Source organism: Cebidichthys violaceus, unplaced genomic scaffold (assembly GCF_023349555.1).
Source record: "Cebidichthys violaceus isolate CVI_PGR_0920_01 unplaced genomic scaffold, fCebVio1.0.p SCAF_10, whole genome shotgun sequence".
NCBI lineage: Eukaryota > Metazoa > Chordata > Actinopteri > Perciformes > Stichaeidae > Cebidichthys > Cebidichthys violaceus.
Window position 1 is genome coordinate 17,478,701 of NW_027176263.1, and position 21,976 is coordinate 17,500,676.

Sequence of the window (21,976 nt, forward strand, 5' to 3'; positions counted from 1 at the left end):
ATGTTCATGTTTTTCTTTTGTTTTTTCAACATGGCTATATTAAAACAAATTGTAATCAATTCTTTCTTGTTTTATGTATATTTAGACAAACAGATTTCACCCAAAAAGAAGTGCCTCAATGCAGTAATATTGTCTGGATCTGCTCCAGATAAAGCTTCTGGGGAGAAATACCTTCAAAATTCCTATGTGGTGGTTTGGGTTCATGTTTAATTCCTCACGTCCTGTTCATCTAAAAACAGGATTTTCCACTTCCACCACTTTTACTTCCACACTTCTAGAGTTATATATAGCTTTGACGAAAAACATGTATACAAATAATGTGCCTGCATTAAAAGACAACACCATCGTTGTTGCATGTTAAAGCTCCTCATTTTAAATCACATTTACTTCACATTAACGCTGACCGGAGAGCTGTTAAAACGTCAGCCATGTTTTTATTTATGAGTCAATGTTTTGACCTCACTAGAGTGTGTGTGTGTGTGTGTGTGTGTGTGTGTGTGTGTGTGTGTGTGTGTGTGTGTGTGTGTGTGTGTGTGTGTGTCTATATCTTTATTCCCACTGAATAGGGGCTTTACTGATTATAATTCCATACATTTTTACTTTGCGGTGGCTCACATTGGCCTACACGGACATGGCTGCGCGCATTCCACAGCTAACCTGTCACGGTCAATAAATAAATGGAACGAATAGAACCTTATTCATTCAACATATTCAGATTTTTTTATGGAAATGGAAAAAACAGACTTAAATGAAAGACGGAAGCAGCGCGGCGACGTCACTCTGATTCCCCCGGGCCTGTTTCCATGGTGACAGACAACACAAAGACTAACGGGGACAGTGATGACACAATGTCTTACCGAGGGTTCACGAGCCGCGTTCCTAAAGAGGAGCGGGACCTTTGCGACGTGAGGACGGCCGCTGCAGAGTTTTACCGGGTTAACGGAGTGCCCCAGCTGATAGAGAGAGCTCTGAACGAGCTCTTCTTCCTCCAGCCCGAGGACGTCCATGGATACCTGGTAGGAGAGGGTTCAAGGAACAGCCGCACGCAAAGCTATGCTAGCGTCAACGTTAGCTACGTTTACCGACAGCAACAGTTAACCGGGTAGTTTAGTTAACTAAACGAACTGGTTAGCTGGTAGCTTGCTGGCTACTTTGCTAACTACGTAGGTAGTTAACTTATACTTATAAGTTAGTAACTGGTTAACTGTTAGCTTGCTGGCTACTTTGCTAACTACGTAGGTAATTAACTTATACTTATAAGTTAGTTTAGTTAACTAAATTAACTGGTTAACTATTAGCTTGCTGGCTACTTTGCTAACTATGTAGGTTTACTGCACTTATAAGTTAGTTTAGTTAACTAAATTAACTGGTTAACTGTTAGCTTGCTGGCTACTTTGCTAACTATGTAGGTTTACTGAACTTATAAGTTAGTTTTGTTAACTCAACTAACTGGTTAACTGTTAGCTTGCTGGCTACTTTGGCACCGGGTTATAAGTGCAGTAAACCTACATAGTTAATAAAGTAGCCAACTGTTAACCAGTTAGTTACTAACTGGTTAACTGTTAGCTTGCTGGCTACTTTGCTAACTATGTAGGTTTATTGAACTTATAAGTTAGTTTAGTTAACTAAACTAACTGGTTAACTGTTAGCTTGCTGGCTACTTTGCTAACTGTAGGTTTACTGAACTTATAAGTTAGTTTTGTTAACTCAACTAACTGGTTAACTGTTAGCTTGCTGGCTACTTTGGCACCGGGTTATAAGTGCAGTAAACCTACATAGTTAATAAAGTAGCCAACACTTAACCAGTTAGTTACTAACTGGTTAACTGTTAGCTTGCTGGCTACTTTGCTAACTACATAGGTTTACTGCACGTATAACCCGGTGCTCTACCTGTAGGCACTGGTGCTGCATTGAAGTGTTTCAGGCCTGTCTTCATTTTCTATAGAAATGCATGAACCACCAAATAAAAGAACAAATCAGCTCAGGGGCCTCCTACTTATTGTTCTCTGTATTTAGCAGCATGGTCACAATATGTCCAAACTAGCTCACCCTGCACTACACCAGTTGATTTAACCAGTTGTAGGTTAGCAATTCCACCAACGAGGGCTGTGTTCCGTTAATGAAGGACTATGATGGCTCAGTTCAATGAAGTGTCTACTGATCATAGTCGTGTTCCTGCTGTGAGCTCTGGCAATGATATGTCAAAATGTCTGTTGAATGCAGTAAAGTTATGACGAACACCTGAGAGTTATTCTTCTTAACTGAGCGAATGAACGCGGCTCCTAAAAGGCTTAGGATGGCTCATTTTAATGTATGTACCAATTGACTATGAAAAAAGAAAAGATGTGAGTATTTTAGGCAAAAGTAAGCAGTAAATTAAAAATGTCTTCATCAGATACATTACATTTAGTTCTTATAAGAAACCACATGCCAGCCATAGCTTGCTGCTAACCAGTGTGTAGCTTTACATCAAGGCAGGATGTGACGTCACAAGTACTTCCTGAGAGCAATCTCTTGTGTGTCCTTCTGATGATGCTCCCCTATGAGAACCTTCAAGCTGCGTCATTCATTTCTTCTTACACCATTGGAACGGCTGGCGAGATGGTGGAGCTAAAATCGGTTTCTGGATCAGGAAAAACAGGGCCAGGCCGGGAAGGGAAGGGGGCTGTTTTTAAGGGAAACTTTACCTAGGCTACTCAGGAACAGGGAGCTAGTGAATCAGCAGGTGTAGTGCAAGGTTAGATTAAAAAGCTGCACAGATACTGGCCTTAAGGGCACATCCTTTTAGACGCAATGATACCAAAGTTTCTGTAATGGCAATCTCAGGTCTTCAGGAAAAAAGAGTTGAATCAGTTGAATAATTGTATCTGTAACAGTGTTAAACACATCTCCACAAGATGGATGTAAATTACGCTCCAAATTGCTACAGTTAGGTGCTTGCTTATCAAGGGCACCAGACACTTAAGAGACTGAAAGAATCACACTTTCTTCAACTTCAAGTTCAGGAGAAATGTACCTAATTTCTTTAACTATCAACTGTCACTTTAGGCAAATTATTTTACAAACCTATGTGCACCGCCAAGGATCAGCAGGCTGAAGGGAAGGGAGGTTTATGATGCAAGAGGACAACTGTCCATCGAGGCCGAGGTCTTTTGCATCGTCTGCAACGAGGAAAAGGTAAGACTCACGAGTCATATTTTGTCTTTTTGGCTACAGACACAACCTTTCCTCATAAACAATCAGCAGTAGTCCAATTATAATCTCAACAGGTCAACTGATGTCTTTCTGCTTGGACTGTGGCTGACAACCGCTGATGTGGCAGATTCTGGACATTCAGTTCGGTGTATGCATTAAGCATAAAGATTGGACAAATCAAGGTTTAACAAATGAGATGTGATTCATTAGTGACGTGCTGATGGTTTGAAATGACAGTAATGGGCCTCTCCCAACGTGCAGTAGGCTGACGTGAAGAGGCAGCTGGAGGCAAGAAGCGAGCAAAGACGGTATAAATCAGAAAACAGCACATCCCCTTTGACCTTTGCCATTTCAGTTATTACAGTATCACAAAAGCAGAAAGATGAGATGTGACACCATGAACCAAGGTCACGATGACATCACTGAGGACACAACACTAGGGCTTAGCCAGTAGGCATCAACGCTTCTACTCAACAGTATTACTTAGTGCTATTATATATACAAGGAGGCGATATATAATGATAATCATAACAACGTAGTCAAGTCCATGTTATTTATATAGCCCCATATCATACATCACAAAATTGCCTTAAAGGCTTTACGATCTCTGGAGAATACGACACATTGTGTCCTTAGACCCTATAACATATGCATTGTATTAAAATATAAATAATACGTTTTGTAACTACATAGAAGCACCGAATTAAAAAACGCTATTCTAAGAAATAATTATAGTTTTAAATAGTTTTTGGTGAGGTTTATTTAAATAAGGGTAAAGTTTGACTGATATCCTCCGGCAGCTCCTCACAGAGCATTTGACCCCAAAGGCCGGCCTCAACCTGGGAACTACTAACAAAGAGCTAGCATCAGGCTGAGACAGACTGTACCTTAAAGGTGATAATGAAGTTGAATGCGTTATTCATTGAATCTTTCTTCAAAATTCTGGACCACTTGAAGCTTGGATAGGTTGTTTTTACAGGAATAAAGAGAGCAGCAGAAATGTAGTGTCATAAAATCATGGATTGCAGTTGTCTGTAAATAAAAAAGATTTAAATGAAGATGAAGGAAGCGGGATTGGACCAGAGAAATCACAAAAAGACTGAATGAAGCTTGTCATCAAAGATATCACTGAGGAAGATCCATGACAGCCGAGTAGTGACGGCACATGCCACATAACATTCTTGGTTTGCTACTTGTAGAAGTTACATGCAGACTCCAAAGACAGCTAATCCAGTACAACCCAAACACATCACATGTGCTGTTTTCATCATTTGTTTCCAACAAAGAATCAAGTTATGTTGTTTATCAAGTGGACACGGCATCATGAAGGGGCCCATTGTCAGTCTGCAGCATTATCGGTAATGTGGAATGACAGGAAATAGCAGTGCAAGTGGTCCGTGAGAAGAAGGGGGAGGAGTGAGACGATGTCTTGGATGAGGAGAGACGAGGCAGAGATAGCAGGTATTGACTCGTGTCCTCCCCCTCCAGCCGCACCGCTGGCTGCAGGTCAGGAGACTGTGTCAGTAGTGCAGATGTGATTCAGCTTCAGCACAAACATGCAATGGTTAAACAAAATGTACGTGCAGTATATGTGTTGTTGAGAATTCATACAAACTGTTTTTATCCTTTTGTCTTGGTGTTCAGAGCATGTCTTCAGCTGCCGTCTCCAGCCACTCTGGGCCTAAGGAGACGTCACCGGTCTGGAAAGCAAAGAGTCAAGAGAGGGCTGACCATGTTCTGACTGCTGCTCAGTGGATCAATGGACCTCTGAACAACATGCTGAAGGGCCAAAACCCCTGTGACCAATCAGATGTCGACCATATACTCAGGTAATGTTCAAATATTTTTTAAATTACTGTGGAGGGTTTTATCTCTGGAGGGATATGGAATTGCTCATCTTTTTTCCAGATACTCCACTGATACAATTGAGATTTTTGTTTCATTTTCATAAAGAAATACACATTTTATGCTGTTTGTGGGGCTGCTTACTAATTAAGCTCTACTGTACTTAAACAACTGCATGCAGTACTTCCCTGTTTCCAGGACTCTTACAGGATGAACGTTTGAGCTTCCATTCCCAAGCAGCCCAGTGTCACACCACTAAGACTCTGTGTACACTGGAAATGTTGGAATTCCAACTATATGATAGTCATTCACATTCATTTTGAATTCAACCAACTTGATCATAAACTACAATGTAAATAAACAAACATGAACAGATAAGTAGTGTCATTTTTGCGCATTAGGATCCAATGGGGTCTATTGACCTCCTGGAATGGGTCATGCCAAGATTAATGCACTTGTTCGCCTGTTGTCACAGCCTATCATATCACCTCGATGCACCGAGCTCCTCTTATTGGTCGCTTTTGCGTCATGTCTCATGACCCAATAGAAAAGCTTAATGAGTTATAGGCATCTGTATGGCTTGGGGGTTGGGGTGGACAATGCATGTTGCACTGCTTATCTTGTAATGGATTCAAATTTGGAACTGATTCATGCTTCTAGCTAAAAACAGAAATGTGTATATGTTGCATTTACATTCAATTATTTCTAATTTCTTAAGGTTCTATACATTTTGTGTAGTAATGTGCATATGTCACCTTTATTTAATCAGGTAATTGAGATCAAGATTTCCTTTTTAAGAGAGACCTGACAACAGCAGGAGGATTACAATTTAGTTAAGATACACAGTCACACACAAGCATATACAATCACATCACAATCACATTAAAAACATTAAAAAGGTCCAAAATCAAATCTTTGAATTAATCTAAAGGAATGAGTTCAAGTTTTATTCATTTATTGAATAACTCCATTTATGTGGTGTAAATTATTGGAAGTCAGTCTTCCCAAGTGCTGTATTTACTGGTGGGATATCAAGCCAGTAGAAGCCAGTCCTGGGATCTGTGCTTCAATTTAAGAAGAGGTGATATACTGAGGCAGCTTTTGTAGGATATATCTATAAACTTAACTGATCCCTACTCTTTTATAGTACACAGTGATTAGAATCGTTCTACTGTCATGAAGTGCAGGCCGGAGTGGTAAACTGTGGAATGAGCAGCATGAGGGTACAGAATATCTCCATACCTCCAACGAACTAAGCATGTCAAGATAAAATCATGCTTTACTCTTATATAAAGAATCCCATTTTCATATTATGAGTCTGTACCAGCTTTTTCCATTGAGGTTTTTATAAGGTTGGGCGACTATAAATATAGGACCTTTATACGTATCAATCACAGGAGAATTTAAGAACAAATGTTGGGTTCTTGAGTAAAATGCATTTTGTCTCATTCAATACAAGTTTGAGATCATGCAGAGATGTCTGAAGATCATTAAAGGCAGACTGTAGACATGGCTTGAGTTGGAGAAGATCCAGATGCGTACAATACTGTCTCATCTGCATAGAAACATATGTTGTAAGTCTTGTGCTGGAGCAAGATTGCAAATAATAATGGACCAAGTACAGAACCCTGTGGTATTTTTGCGGCCCCATGATGAAGCTTCATTACAGATCAGACATCTTTAGAGGTTGTTGTTTTTGTGACCCAAAATGTTAATTTTAGTTTTGTAATTGTGCAGCAATTTCTTCACGGCCCGCTTCCTGGAGGAGAAAGACATTCAGAAGGAGGAGGAGGAGAGTCGTTCACCCAGCGAGACTGAGGTGGTGCTGTCTTCTCCACTATCTGCACAGACTAAAAACAAGAAGAGTGTTGATAAAGGTAGGGTACAATATACAGTTTTTCCATTAGAATTTCTGCTTGATTAAACGTGATAACTGTTTTGTACTTTGTCATATTGTAGTTTATACTCCTCTGCTCCCTCAGTGTAATATTTATCATCATATTGTATGGGTGATAATGCCCCTTTAATGTCATTATGTCAGTTAAAACATAATGTTGTTTTCATACAACATGAGCTTCCTACCATAGCAAATACCATACCATCATAGCCTTTAAGGTTCAGTGTGTGACATGTAGGGATCTCTTGGCAGAAACTGAATATTGTACAACATATGTATTAGTGTATAATCACCTGAAACAAAGAATCGTTGTGTTTTCATGGGCTTAGAATGCACCCTTTATAGCTACATAGGAAGCAAGTCCGCCATGTTGCACCATCATGTTTCTACAGTAGCCCAGAACGGACAAACCAAACGCTGCTCTAGAGAGAGACTTCTCCCCGGGCGCTTCTCAGCAGCCCACTGCTCCCAATTGACTCGGGATGGGTTAAATGCAGAGGCTAACTTTCATATATATGTACAATGTATAATGACGATGACGATGATAATATAACATTTAAAGTTTTATGGTAGCTGAAGCCCATCGTAGCTCTCTACATGCTTGGAAAGGGAGGAGTGAGCAAAAGGCTACTCAGCTGCTTGCAATCAGCAACCTTCTAGCTAGATGCCACTAAAACCTACTCACTGCTCCTCTAAGCCAAGACTCCAGAGATCAAAGTTAATTTTGAGCGTGAATTGTGCCTTTGTAGAGATTAGACGGATAAAACATTTCTACCTCTCCCATGATATAGTCTGGGTTTGATTGTTCGAGTGAAGTACATGAATATATTGACCAAACACACAAACACTTACTGCACACTGATTAAATATTTATTTCTGTCCACATTGTTAAATCAATACAATACAATGCATTTGCAAAGGTTCCATTTTTCAATGAAAATCAGAACAGAGCATATTCTAAATAGAATATAGTACATAAAAGATGGAGCCCAAAAAAAACATGGATTATAGTTAAATTAAATTGCTAATACAGGTTTTTGAAAACAGGCCTCTAAATTGTCTTCCTTTGTTGAAGTAAACTCAGCTGTAGGGTGAAAAGTGAACGATGATGACTTGATGCAGAAAACTCAATAATCACAACTTTCAAACTCTTTTCTCAGCGTTCTGATCGCCTGTAACAATTCTGTGACACTGGGCTGACCGGTCCTCACCGCTACACGCACGTCTTGCTTACGTTCTAAGCTAGGCTAAGTACTAGCAGAGTTTTGGTGAGGGCGGCTGAGCTTCAGCGATCCAACCGGCTTAAAAGCTAACATATGGAAGAAACTTCTTCTTCTGCAAAGCTAATCACTAAGTCGATTGCAACTTTTTTTCACACAGTCATTGAGAAGCGGAGCCTTGTTATGTTGCACACTTTGGAACCGAGATACAGCATTCATCTCAACACGACGATGCTCTTACTTTACAACCAAAGCTAAAGTCATGGAGTCTCTGAGGAAAGCAGGTCGGGTGGTAGTAACGCTCTGTGTCATCTGTTACCACATAATCTATGACCTCTTGATCACTGTGTGTACAGTTCAACCACATGTTCCAGAAAGCGTTGTTTTTGTACCACAGCTGAATGCTCATTGCCTATAACTAGAAGATTTGTTTGAAGAGGAGTCTGTATTATTTATTTGTGAATAAATGGTTCTGGTTCTGTCACATGACTCAGAACATGCTGAATAGTGTGTTTTTACTACGAGGATGCTGCTTCAGCCACATTGTATTTCTTTTCTTGTTGGTTCTCTTTGTGCTTTGAAATGTAACTCTCCAGTTGACACACCTCTTCTATTTGTTACTAATATTGAATTAATATAAAATAATGGAAGTAAATTAATTTAATTATGATTCATTACAAATATGCAGTGTTTTTAAAATAGCAGATAATCACAGTGAAAAATAAGTCAAGTATCGAACATTTTTGATGCATCAAGAAGAATCGATAGTTAATAGTTAAGAATCGATAGTCGTTTTATAATGGCACCGTAGCCCTCTGGATCTGAATGGAATGGTGAGGTTACTACTGATTCCCACCCAGCTCTTTTTTATAGAGCTTATTCCTGGTTGATGAGTCGACAATGGAGCAGTCAGCTGTTTGGCTCGGTGCCACTTGAATCGGCCAGTTGGTCCATGGGTGTGACATTTAGCATGGCAGTGTTTTCAAATGTGAAAAAAAACAAGTGACTTTATGGCACATTCCTGTCTCATGCAGAGAACCGTGTGCAGAGCGCCATGCAGAACAAAACCTAATGAAGTTTAGAGCGTCGGTCTTAATACTTGTGCTTTTTGTGTAATTTTAGTGTTGAAAACAAACTGTGTTACCAAGACCAGGTTCAAGAGAAATCAGCATTGTGTGCCTCAGATGATTGATGATTAAATCTGGTCTTATTTAATTCAGGCATTAATGTAAAGTAGCCCTGGTGACCTGTCCAGGGTGTGACTGGACCCGGGATCAGCTCCAGTCCCTCCCCATGAGCCTCGAGGACAAGTGTTTATAGATTATGGTTTCTTTTGCTGCTGTGACACAGTTTTTCTGCGTAGGAGATTCATCTAGCTTCACCTGGAAGCCCAAAATGTGCATTCCGACTCCTTTTGTCACATGAACATTTCGCTTACGCCACAGGTAAGAAGAGCAACTCTGTGGAGAAGCCATTTCCTCCAGCAGAGCCACCAGAACCAGCTTTGCCCGGGAGCTCGGCCATCGGCTCCGTATCGCTCGCTGTGGCCAAAACTGCTGCAAAAATACAGGGTATCCCTCTCTACAAACACATAGCAGCTCTGAAGAACAGAAAGGTTAGAAGACACAAACACATACAATTACACAAGCACTATACTGGGAGCAACATGTAATGACGCGTTGCATTGAAACGATGTTGTTCAGGCTCTCTTTCACATCCCCGTGCCTTTGGTGACTTTGCTGAGCTGTGGAAAGACTTCTCCTGGAAAATTGAGTTTGCTGAAGGAAGTCATCCTGATCCCCAAAGCTGGACAACGAGTCAAAGAAGTACGCAGACGTCTCTGTGTAGTCGTTACATGTTCCATCTGTTGGTTATTCACTGCATAAAGTTAGTGCTCTTTGTGCAAGGTCCTTTGCTTCCCATGTTGTTGCTGTGATGTTGTATATTATTGATAAGGCCCCTCAGTTCTCCTGTATTCAATTTTCACTCTAGTGTTTATTAACCTCACTGAACTGTGAACTTCTTCAACAGATTATCACAATGACCCTTGAGTTACAGAAGGAGATGATGAGAATAATGAACACTTCAACAAAAGCCGGGGTGAGGGACATTGCGATTTATTCACTGTAAGAATAGGACCTGAGTTCACGCACGCTTTATGAAAGCACATAATGTAGAAGATGGAAGCAGGATTCAAGGCTTTTTCGGTTCCCGAGTTTACCTAAAAGTTGTATACAAAGGTATGCAGGAGGAATGTCAGAATGCTTATTAAAGCTTTCAATGCTGCTACTGTTTACCTTTTCCTTCAGAGGCATTTGTACTGAAAACACATAGTTATAGTTCCTGCATTGTTCGATGGCCTGTCGCCCTATCGTAACTTGAACAGTGAGGAGAGTGAGTGCACACACTCGTCTTCATTCAAACCAATGAATGAATACTTATCTATTGTCCTTCACATGCAGCTTCAGCGCAGCACAACACATGTTGTTAACCAGGTGAACTGTGTCTTTGCTCCGAGGCAACCCAGGCGACGCTGGGCGACAGCGGAGCGCTAGCGGCGACGTACGAGCGACCCGAGCAGCCTCTAGACCTGATCACTGAAGCCTGTACCAACTCTGGACTGGCACTGGGAACAGAGATCCACTTAGCACTAAACTGTGCTGCCCCTGAGTTAGTAGACTGTGTAAGTTGACGACATGCAGTTACATGGCTTTATGTGAGACGAGCTGTTTGGAGTCCTAATGTAGGAGTCCTCCTGAAAATGCACTTTCTATGACGCCCCTGTCTATAATGCACAATATATATGAGGCTTCTAGAATAACAGGTTTGGACCCAAATGGATAGATGACGAAGCAGCAGAATGATTTCAAAGATTTATTGTGAAAATGGCATACAGGCTGAGAGTCCAAATGCAGGCAGGTAACTCGTACAGGTAGCAGGTCAATCCAAAACACTAGTGAAGGGGCTGGACCTCAGAACACTACGACGATCAAGAGCAAACTGGCACAAGTGGAAGGGAGCTCGGAGACAAGACACAATAGGAAAGAACGGTGATAACAAGGGACAAGGGACAGCGGCCAGGGGACAAGTAGTCAGGGAACTGAGGGACGGGGACAGTAAAGCTAAAGGCCCTCAGGTGGGCGCCTAGGGGGCGGACATGGGCAGAACCAGGGACCCCAGGCAGATGATCTGGGGTCAGGGTGGAATCACGGGTGGAGTCTCACTGGAGGATGACCGGATCGAAGAGCAGAACCCCTTTGGAGGCCAGCGTCGAGATCAGGATAGTTGGCTGAAGATTTGGTCCAGCATGGGGCAAGCTGCTGAATACTAGATGTGAATGAAAAGCATTCAAACAAGGAAAAGACAACAGAAGACACAAAACCCTCCAGCTGAGCTTCTACTGAACTTTTCACTCATGTAATGTGACTATAAAGGATTATAGTGTATTACAAGCTTAGAAAGTATTATGATAGACCTTATTAGTCATTATAAAATCGTTATATGTTGTAATGTTTGTTATAAAGCATTATGAATATGTATTGTATTTATGATCTATGATTAATCAGTGCTATATTCAGATTATAATGCATTCTAATTAGTATACCTGCAATTATAAGTATACTTATAGTACATATGCATACAGCTGGCAGGCAGCACAGAGAATCAGATGTTTGCTTCTTGTCGTCCTCTCAGTCTAAAGGAAAGTATGAAGTTTCAGCCGGAGTGTTGAAGTCTCCGGATGAATTAGTTGATGTGTACCAAACCCTGACCAGCAGATACCCAGCAGTGGTGGCCTTAATCGACCCGTTCAGGAGAGAGGTACAGTGAAACACCCTCATTCTTCTCTTTATTTGTCCAGGCTCATGTATATAAACAATATTCTTTATATATATTGTAAACAGTATTGATTATATTTAATATTTGTATATGTATTATATGTATCTGTTGTAGGAGAAAGGTCATTGACCTTTGTTATTAAAAAGCGGTCTACAGAGCCCCAGAGGATTGTATCTTCTCAAGTTTAAGAATAAATACCAGTGCGTCACAAAATGGGGCCCGAAAAAGGTTTACGCCTCTCTCCACGCAAAAGATCTTATGATCTATAAAAACAAATATGACGGGAGAATGTGTGCACCTGTACGGAAACTGTGACCCATGAGTACGTTTAGTATGTTTGGAGACAGGGGAAACTGATGCTGAGCTGGTGAATTAAAATCAAACTGAAGAACTTGTGATAATGACGCCTCTCACACATTGATATGACACGTAGTACGACTTTAACATAAACATTCAAACCAGCAGTGATATTTGTGCTTTTGCTAATTAGCCATAGCTATTCAGGTATCACCTTTCAATTGTAAACAATATGAATCAACTCAAATCATATTGTGCTCAGTGTTCCATCAGCGCTGTCTGCACCCTGCAGCACAGAGAGGAGACCATGAGAAGATCACCATGGTCGTAGAAGACGAGATCAAATCATATTAAATAATTGCAGAACAGAGCGTCTGTAGTTTTCCTTAATCTTCTAATAGGCTACTGTGTAAATATCACGAGTATAGCTTTAGTTTTCATTCCCGGTTTGTTGGATAGGGACAGATGCAGTATACTGTGTGGTCTACATACTGCAGGTGAACTGAAAACAGCTCTCCAGTGCAAGTGTTCTCCTGCTGCAGCCACCTCATCCAGCACATCTTCACCACCTCATCCAGCACATCTTCACCACCTCATCCAGCACATCTTCACCACCTCAGCCAGCACATCTTCACCACCTCATCCAGCAGCACATCTTCACCACCTCAGCCAGCAGCACATCTTCACCACCTCATCCAGCACATCTTCACCACCTCATCCAGCAGCACATCTTCACCACCTCATCCAGCACATCTTCACCACCTCATCCAGCACATCTTCACCACCTCATCCAGCACATCTTCACCACCTCATCCAGCACATCTTCACCACCTCATCCAGCACATCTTCACCACCTCATCCAGCACATCTTCACCACCTGCACACAGGCAGTGTGTAACTCAGTGACATCTCTCCCACAGTCACTCATATCCTCATTATCAGTCCTAATTATAATGCTGGACAAGTTCACCATAACACAACTTACATGAATAAATAAAGTCTGTTCACCTGTCAGACTTCATCAAGTGATATCCAGGGTGGGGGGGTGAGCTGATTGTAGCAATCATTTTGGAAGCAATCAGTCTGATTGCTGTGAACATATAGGCTACATATTGTGGTGTTGTGATGCGTTGTACTGCGTGATAGATGCACTGTTAAAGGACTACATGAATGAACGAGTGTTCGGGGAGCACCTCACCCACAAGCACCTCGACTTCTGTGTAGAAATAGAATCCTTTTCTTGGTCTTTCTCCCGTGAATCCTCGTAAAGAACCAGTGATCAGCAGGCTCCTTTCTATGCATAAACATTCACAAAGTGCATTGACCATGTATGGTTGAATGTGGGCGTGTAGAGGGCGGGACATGAGGCGGATTGTTCACACATTTACAAATTGATTTGGGATTTCTAAAAGGAAGTTGCGCACTGGCAGGATAACGCAAGGTTTTACGAATCAGAATGTTTTTAGCGTTTTGAATAACATCATGTATATACTGAAGGCTTTAATTACCACCTGGTGGTGATTTGGATCAGAAGGATTTGGATCAGAAGTCAGGGCACAGGCCAGACAGACCTGGTAAACCCACATTTGTAGCGCGTGTGAACTTGGTGTCTGGCTGAAGCTCCTGTGCTCTCTTTATCAGAGGCAGAGTTTGAAGACTCAGGGTTGAGAAGCTTTCTTTGCCATGAGATGCTGAACGCTCTGGGCGTCTCTGGATTGGGGGACCTTATAATTGCTTCTCTGCTCTTTGAAGATGATGTGGTCGTATTGACTTCTTCAGACCGTGGCCTTCAGCACGCACCGGACAGGTTTGCAGTCAAGTTTGAAGCGTCTGGGATGAGAGTCAGTGCCTCTAACTCTGACGCCACGGTTCTTTGCCACAACATGGTGAATTGCTTCCTCCAGCTGCTGCTCCAAGTGAAGGAGTTCAAATATTGTTTGATTTCAAGAGGGTTAAATGGGGGGTGGTATTATCAGGCGGATTGGTGCAGTGTCAGCAGTAATGTAGGTGTTGTACCAGACAGTTGTGGTGAAGATGGAGCTGAGCTGGAAGGTAAAGCTCCATTTACCAGCCAGTCTATGTTTTAACGATCATGAGCTCTGGGTAGTGACAGAAACCGTGAGCAGCCAAAACGAGTTTCCTCCATAGGGTGGCTGGCCTCACTTTTAAAGAAAGGGTAAATAGCTCATACATCCAAAGCTCCAGGTAGAGCCGCTGCTCCTTCGAAAGGAGCAGCTTCTGTGAATCAGGATCTAGACGCCTAGATGTAGAACACGCTATAGAGATTATATATAATAATCTGTCTTGAAGGCCTTGAGATCACCCAGAAGGAGCTGTAAAATGTTGCTGTAGAGAGGGACGTCTGGACTACCTTGGAATTTGTATTCAAAACCACATCTGACTGCCTAGTTAGTTAGTTAGTGCCACCAGCAGATGTTGTCCTAGTAGACATGTGCAACTTACATCAAACTTGTGTGTGTTCTCTTGTTCATGTGTTTGAAAGACTTGTGTTTGTATGCATACGTACGATCATCTGAACGGCATGGTCGTCCTCAAACATGTGTCCTTGTCCTTCTTTTTGTGTGTGTGTGTGTGTGTGTGTGTGTGCTCCGTTAGGACATAGACCAGTGGGAGAAGCTGAGCAACGTGATTGGAGACTCATGTTCTCTGCTCTCTGACATCACCTTCAAGTCAAAGGCCCCGCCTCTTCCGGGAGTCAGAGGTCACGTCTTAAAACACATCCGCGAGACGACGGTCAGTGATTTGATCTGCATCACGTCAGAGCACCAAGGTACCAGATCCACTGAGGCGGGGTAGAGACAGACAAACACTTCAAATGAGATTAACAAGATACATTTGGACCATGCTGACTGTACGTCACACAGCTCTATGCTTCCTGTGTGAGCTGTGTTTGAAGGAGCCAGTGACAGATGGAGCCTTGGCATGGAAGTCATTTTAAACTCCTTTAAAAGTCTTTCCATACCGTACACTTGTATTCCATATTAACAAATGTAGTGCTCAAGCCTCCTGCATAGGCCTCTGCCCACCTCCTCAACGTCCTCCTACTGTCACTATAGAACTCATCCATATGTTGTACCTGTCGTGTGCGGTCGGGCGGGCTGAGCTCTGAGCTCAGAGACAGGTGTGGGTTGTGGTGTGTTTTCACGCAGCACGATTACATAGAAAGTCAGTGCAGATCATGGTCTTGAGATTCTTCTCTTGTCATCGCTGACGTCTTGACGTTGTTGAATTAGAAATGGAGGAAAAAAGCACCGATCGATTGGAACTCCACGCCGAAAATAAGCATTTAAAAAAAATAGACAGACCTAACAAAGCATGACTTCAGACTTTTTATACCATTGAAATTATTATCTAGTTACAGTATGTGGGCATCATCCTTTTTATTCAGTTTGATTCAATTCAAACCAGCCGACCTGTGTGTTTGTTAGATACAGTTAGCGAGTGCCTCCAGATGATAAAGGTGTTTGGGTTTCCGATGGATCTGGGACTTCCACAACATGTGCAAAGCAACAATAGAGGCTATTTTGGCCATGGTCGATAAAACAGCCATGGCCACATGGAGGTACCCCCCCCCCCCCCCCCCCCCCCCCCCCTTCTGCCCCCTTCTGGCATGAGTGGTGCGAATAAACACAAATGTTCCCGCTGACAGAAATTCGCTTTGTGTTTTGTGTGAACACAACATTACACTTGACTAGATGTGTTCTGGGAGCAGCAACTCAAATGCATAGTGTTGTTGCAACAGATGTAAAACCTTGATGTGAGTGTCTTGACTGAAATACAGTTTTTGAGGGCTTTACCTTACTGGCAAGATCTCCATAAGCACATTAAAATGGTAATGAAAGTAATAGACTTGGACGATGCTGTCTTGACCTTCTTCCAGCTAAAGCTTCCATTTCCAACAGGTTGAAGAAGTAAACACAGAGCTCACAGTAGCTCATGAGCAGGGCTGTGATCTGTTCTGTTCACATTAAAGCGTTTGCCTTTCACTCCACACAGGTCGGAGAAACTTATGTCGAAGACTTTTAACATTTGTAGTGAACGGTTGTACAGGGCTCTGCTGCTGCATCTGAGCCTCAACAAGGATTCCTCAAGGACAACTAATCCCACTTTAATAAGCATGAACAACTAATCCCAGTTGAATCAAAAATGCAGCAAAAGAGGATCATCAACTGTTGCTTCATGCAGACGTTCCTACAATCCTAGACTCTCCATATTCCAGCGGTCGTTGGGCCGTTCCTAACTGTCAAGCTACAGACTCCCGAGCTCTTGATCCCGGTCAGGAAGGTTAGCTCTGCACCAGTACGACCGGACATATCAGTAACCTGGGAATGAAGCAAGACGGCATTGCTTGAGCTATATAAAACACTTTTGAAATAGTGCTTCTATGATAAATTGCCATCAATACTGATTCTGTGTGTGTGTGTGTGTGTGTGTGTGTGTGTGTGTGTGTGTCTCCTTACCTGTTGATGTGCCAGGTTCAGTGATGATGGGAACCGCCTGCAGTGAGCCATGCAGTGAGGACTCTTTGTCAGACATAGTAAGTCTTCTTCCCTCTACTTCATTCAGTGAGTCCGCTTCATAGACTTATATGTCAACGTACACAACCTGTTTCTGCTGCTGTGTGTGTGTGTGTGTGTGTGTGTGTGTGTGGTACATTGGGTGATGAGTTCATGCCCCGTGTGGTCGTTCTACTGACATCCTCGTATTCATTTGCTGATAATCATTTGTGACGTCTTTTCACTTTTCAGCCATACATTAATATATTAATATTATTCACAAAACAATAAGGGCTTCATGACGTCTGTCAACAGCTGACCGTGAACACATTTCACTTCTGACTTATCATCTTTACAGTATGGAAGAAGGCCAGCTTGCCTCCACCAAGTCCATTTATTCCTGAAGACTATTATCCACTTACACCTTACACAATGGTCACTTGCCAGAGAAAATAAATGAAGACCATTCATAAGTATTTTTATGCCAAAATCTAAAGTTTATTCACAGGACATTCAGTCTGTTTCCCTGGAGACCCTGAGGGTTTGTTAATACCTGGAACAATCACGAGCCATAAGAGGATTTTACAATGGAGACGTCCAGTAAATAGGACGGACTTTAGAAACCATTTGGCAACGGGCGATATTTGTAGTCTAACGTTATGCTAGCAAGATTCAGAGTCAGTGACCTTGGGTTGAAAAACATTAAATCTAAATGATAGAATGTTTAACAACAAGACAAGCCAGCTATACAGACATGTCATATTTTTAATATGTCAAATATTATATTTTCACAAACGAATGAGAGGCCATGTGAACTGTCAGCGAGTTGAAGAGCCAATGGGAAGAGAGAGATGATGTTTTAGAACATGCCTCAGTACGTTCAGAGGGCAGTCCAGCCCACTGTGCTCTGAATCTTTCACCCAGAAAAAACATTCTTCTGGTCCACTTCTTGAAGCTTTGTGGCCTGTTGCCCAGAAACAATCTAAACACAGTCTGAAAACACACACTGTCCCACACGATGACCTCAGATCTCAGTCTGCCAAAGGGTTCAGGGAAACGTCTGTGGACTGACCTTCTGACAGAGAGCTACGGAGCTTCTGCTCACTGCTACAAAGTGATAGAACAACACAAACATCATTTAGTTATGCCTCTGTAACGACAGACTTTATTGGTTAATAACTTGAATCGTTGAACATTTGCACCTTCCGTCCTCTATAGAGCGGTTACAATAATAAAACATCTATTCAAATGATAAGCCCAGGCTTTATGGAGCTTTTTACAGCACAACAAGCTACCATCCACATCCAGACTCCAGCCCTGACCCCTATGTTTTGGGAGGGAGCGCTGTTTTAGTCTGCAGTGACAGAGTGTATTCTACTTGGGGTCCATCATACCAACGTCAGCTGGTGTACCGTTAGTAAGATAACAATAACTGACACTATATTGTGATTCTAGTGATTCTAGACGGAGTCATCGTTCAGCTGCTCCCTGGGTTTTGGAGGACCACTTGTTCTAGAAGCACTTGTTCTTTTAGGTCCACCCAGTAAGCCATGTGGTTCTGAGCTAGACTTCTCCAGCATGGCCTCGAGACGTTCACTGCTGCCGTTAGCGGGTTTGGTGGGATAAGTTCCCAGCATGCAGCTCGGGTTTTCATACCCTCTTCTACACCGTCATCATGAGTAAATGACACATGAATGTGATGAAGATATAATACAATAATAACACACATTGTTGATTATAACATCAGATTGCATTGAATTTAGTGCATAAATTGGGACATTGGGGAATACCCGGTTACCCCCCTCACTATTCACTTTAAAAACAGATATGTCTTTAAATGTATTGTTTCATATTTTTAGTAAATCTATCTTCTATTGATGTTTATTGCTGTGCACCAAACAACAACAACAGTGCAATAACCCTGATTCTAAGTCATGTAGTCATACCAATCGTTCCAGCTCCTCAATGTAAGTATTTGATGATTTTCTTAATCTGTGATAGTAAACTGAATATCTATATTCACTAATATATACTTATAATCATGGAATATGAATTTGAAATTGTGAGAACATCATATACAGATTAATTGCCAATGGAAGCAATCATAGTTGCAGCCCTAGTCACCAGCAACCACGGACCCCATGGTGCATAACACCTTGTACCTCTAGGTCAGCCTCCTCAACTGTGATGGGACCCAATGTATTCCTTCACCCAGCCTTCACGTCCATCAAGTGTCTCAGTACCACAGCAGCCTCATCACTGTGGTCCCAGAGCCGCGTCCTGCTTTCTGTCCCCCTCCCCTTGGTGGCATCGCACACTTGTCCTCCGCCCCAGTGTCTGTCTCACACTGTGTCGCTCTTCTTCTCCTCCCTCAGGCGGTGGGTCTGGACCTGGACTATGTCAAACTGGGAGGTCTGAGCGGTGCTGAGAGGATGACTAAATACAACCGGCTGATTTCTATAGAGGAAGAGCTGGTCCAACAGGGAATCCTGGGTAGGTTTCTTTATAGGCTTGTTTTTAGGAGGACAGACAAAGAGAGAGAGACAGAGAGAGAGAGAGAGACAGAGAGAGCTCTCTCTCTCTCTGTCTCTCTCTCTGTCTCATTCTCCCTCTCTCTCTCTCTCTCTCTCTCTCTCTTTCTGTCTCACTCTCTCTCTCTCTCTCTCTCTCTTTCTGTCTCACTCTCTCTCTCTCTGTCTCTCTCTCTCTCGCTCTGTGTTGGATATGAAAGGAAACTGTGTGTGAGGAATCATACAAATGTGTATTTGTGTGTGTGTGTGTGTGTGTGTGTGTGTGTGTGTGTGTGTGTGTGTGAGTGGAAGAATGCCCCCCCCTCATCACCAGACTCCTTTGGATTTGTTAATTGCCCACCTAATTACACATAGGGGACAAATACTTTCCCATCCATCACTTCCACAGCAGCAGGGCCAGTGGAGGGTTAATGAGGGATGATACACGTCTGAGAGTAATCAGCTCCCGTCACAAAGAGTTGTGTTTCCGTGTTGGTTGGCGTTGGATGTTTGTGGGGACACACGCTGAAGTGGACCGAGGTGCAGTGAAAGGTTCGGTTCGGGCCCGTTATCTGAGGCCTCTGCGGTCTGTCTTTTGTCCGTTCACTTCATTTCATCACTTTGTCTCGTCCACAGTCTGCGAGGAGAAGCACCCCCCTCCGCTGTTCACCGAGCGACCACAGCGGCAGTGTGCTGCGGCCGAGAGGACCGACTGACGCGGCCGATTCAAACGTGTGAATGGAGTGTCGGCGCCGGAGCTTCACGTTCCACTTTCATCATTTCATTCTGCGGCCATCTCCTACTTGCCTGTCAACATTCCACTGTAGAACCGGCCGAGTTGATTATGAACAAAGTGCATTAATCTGTTGTTACCATTTTGGTTTATTTAAAAAACGGTGGTAAAAAAAATCAATATGAAGCTAAGTGAGTAAACATAACCTTCAATAAAAACTGTGTTCACAGCCCCAGACGTCTCGCTGCTTCTCCAGACACACACAAGCCACCGTAGCAGCTGTAGGCTGTCCCTCTGTGCACAAACATACACCAGCTTTCAGCTCACACTCCATCATCTCCACCAACACATCCATCTCATGAGCCACAGCACAGCTACGTCAGCCTTCAGCGCTCAGCTCAAAGAAAACAGAAGGTCATCACATCACGTGACCGCTAACCCTACTGAAAGCTTTTAGTAATAACGTTTGCATCATATAGTGAGGCCGTGTTTATTGCTAAGAAGACAAACATTCAGTTTCAAATTTGTATTTTTGTCAAAGTAAAAATACACGAAGAATAACTCTCTTGTAGTCTAATAGCAGAGGTCAAATTCTGCACTTTAAATGCATTTTAGAAATTTAACAGAAATGTCTTTTTTTCTGCTCCGCTATTCTCTAAATCAACTCACAATAAAACAACAAAACTGAATGAAATCATTTGTAATATTTCCATAAAATAGGCAGCTCATCAATCACACTCATTCATATCATAAATGTATTGAGGACAATATTCTAGCAGCAAATTGGTTGAACAGTGACAGAGCAGTTCTGATTCACTGTGTTCATCCGGCCAGTGGAAGCTCCGTGCTTTAACAGAGCTGGATGAGGAAGGCTGTAAGAAGCTGTGGGAGGATAATTGCCACAGAAAACACACACACACACACACACACACACACACAGAGCTGCGTCAGTGTTGTCTAACAAAGCATGTCTCCTGTCTGTTTGGGACGTGTGAGGTAAAGGCCCCTTCATAGCTGCCCGGCCCCCTCGCCGACCCTCTCTCGGCTCCTCGGCTCCTGGAGGAAGCGGGTCGGTCAGCGGGGAGACGGGAGGGGAGCGGCCCGGAGGAGCATCCGGCCGGGCCTGCCGGGCCTGCGGCACAGAAAAAGAGGCTGCTTGTATACGGTGGGGAATGGAGGAGCTTCACAAGTGCTTTGTTTACCAGCCACATACAGCTGCATCAATGGGCCTGTCAAGTGAGTGTCCCTTATTCACAGCTCTTTTCTGTTGAACTGAATCTGGCCGACATGGCCCTGCTGACACCACAATGGTCCTGCCTCACTTGTTAAGCCTGGAAATGAAAATGTAGACTGAAGTTGTTGACGGTAGGTCCAGCTGGTAGACATTTTTATTTTGTGCGTCAGTTTCACTGAAGCCATCATGGTTCACGCTATTTCAGATTCTTTCTAGATTATACAATTGCTTCATTTAATTAAATGTCATGCAGATAAATAAAATCACAAATGTTTTGCAACCGATTTTTCTTCCTTGTGGTTTCTTAGTTTGCACTTGTAACTGACAACCTCTAATCAGTGACACGTGCAGACACGAGCCGAGGCCGGACACACAGCGGCGAGGCGCCCCGGCAGGCAATTACAATGTTTGGGAAAATAAATGAAATGACTAACAAAATAGGTCAAATTAAGTGTTTCCCTGACACACTTAAGGACCTCCCTAATTGCTGGTCCCCGAAGGGACAAGAATACAAAAACAACAAAACCTCACATTGTGTCGGCCGATGACGGGGGAAAGATGGAGAGCCGGGAATGGGCTGCGGGAGAAGAAAGGGAAACAGCATGGTTTGTGTAATTACATGTTTTGCCTCAACCGGCGGTGTGTGTACCGTCCGTCAATCAACATCAGCCGGTTCCACGGCTGGAGCAGA

At 42.8% G+C, this 21,976-nt stretch overlaps 1 protein-coding gene across 4 annotated transcripts; it reads left to right on the forward strand.

Moving 5' to 3' along the window:
• The first annotated feature begins 820 nt into the window (after positions 1–820).
• eno4 (enolase 4) lies at positions 821–20,280 on the forward strand. Of its 4 annotated transcripts, none has more exons than XM_068728116.1 (13): positions 821–1,016; positions 3,049–3,177; positions 4,840–5,024; positions 6,778–6,917; positions 9,603–9,772; positions 9,861–9,983; positions 10,189–10,257; positions 10,676–10,840; positions 11,851–11,976; positions 14,908–15,082; positions 16,788–16,849; positions 19,184–19,301; positions 19,955–20,280. In XM_068728116.1, exons 1-13 carry the CDS (start codon positions 849–851, stop codon positions 20,032–20,034), a joined length of 1,710 nt encoding a protein of 569 aa, XP_068584217.1. In that variant the 5' UTR covers positions 821–848; the 3' UTR covers positions 20,035–20,280. The 4 variants fall into 4 exon arrangements, 3 of the variants coding, with proteins under 3 accessions (XP_068584217.1, XP_068584203.1, XP_068584209.1); XM_068728102.1 differs by having other exon boundaries at positions 839–1,016; positions 10,685–10,840; XR_011104923.1 differs by lacking the exon at positions 19,955–20,280 and having other exon boundaries at positions 839–1,016; positions 14,908–15,045; positions 19,184–19,220.
• Positions 20,281–21,976: the final 1,696 nt, after the last annotated feature.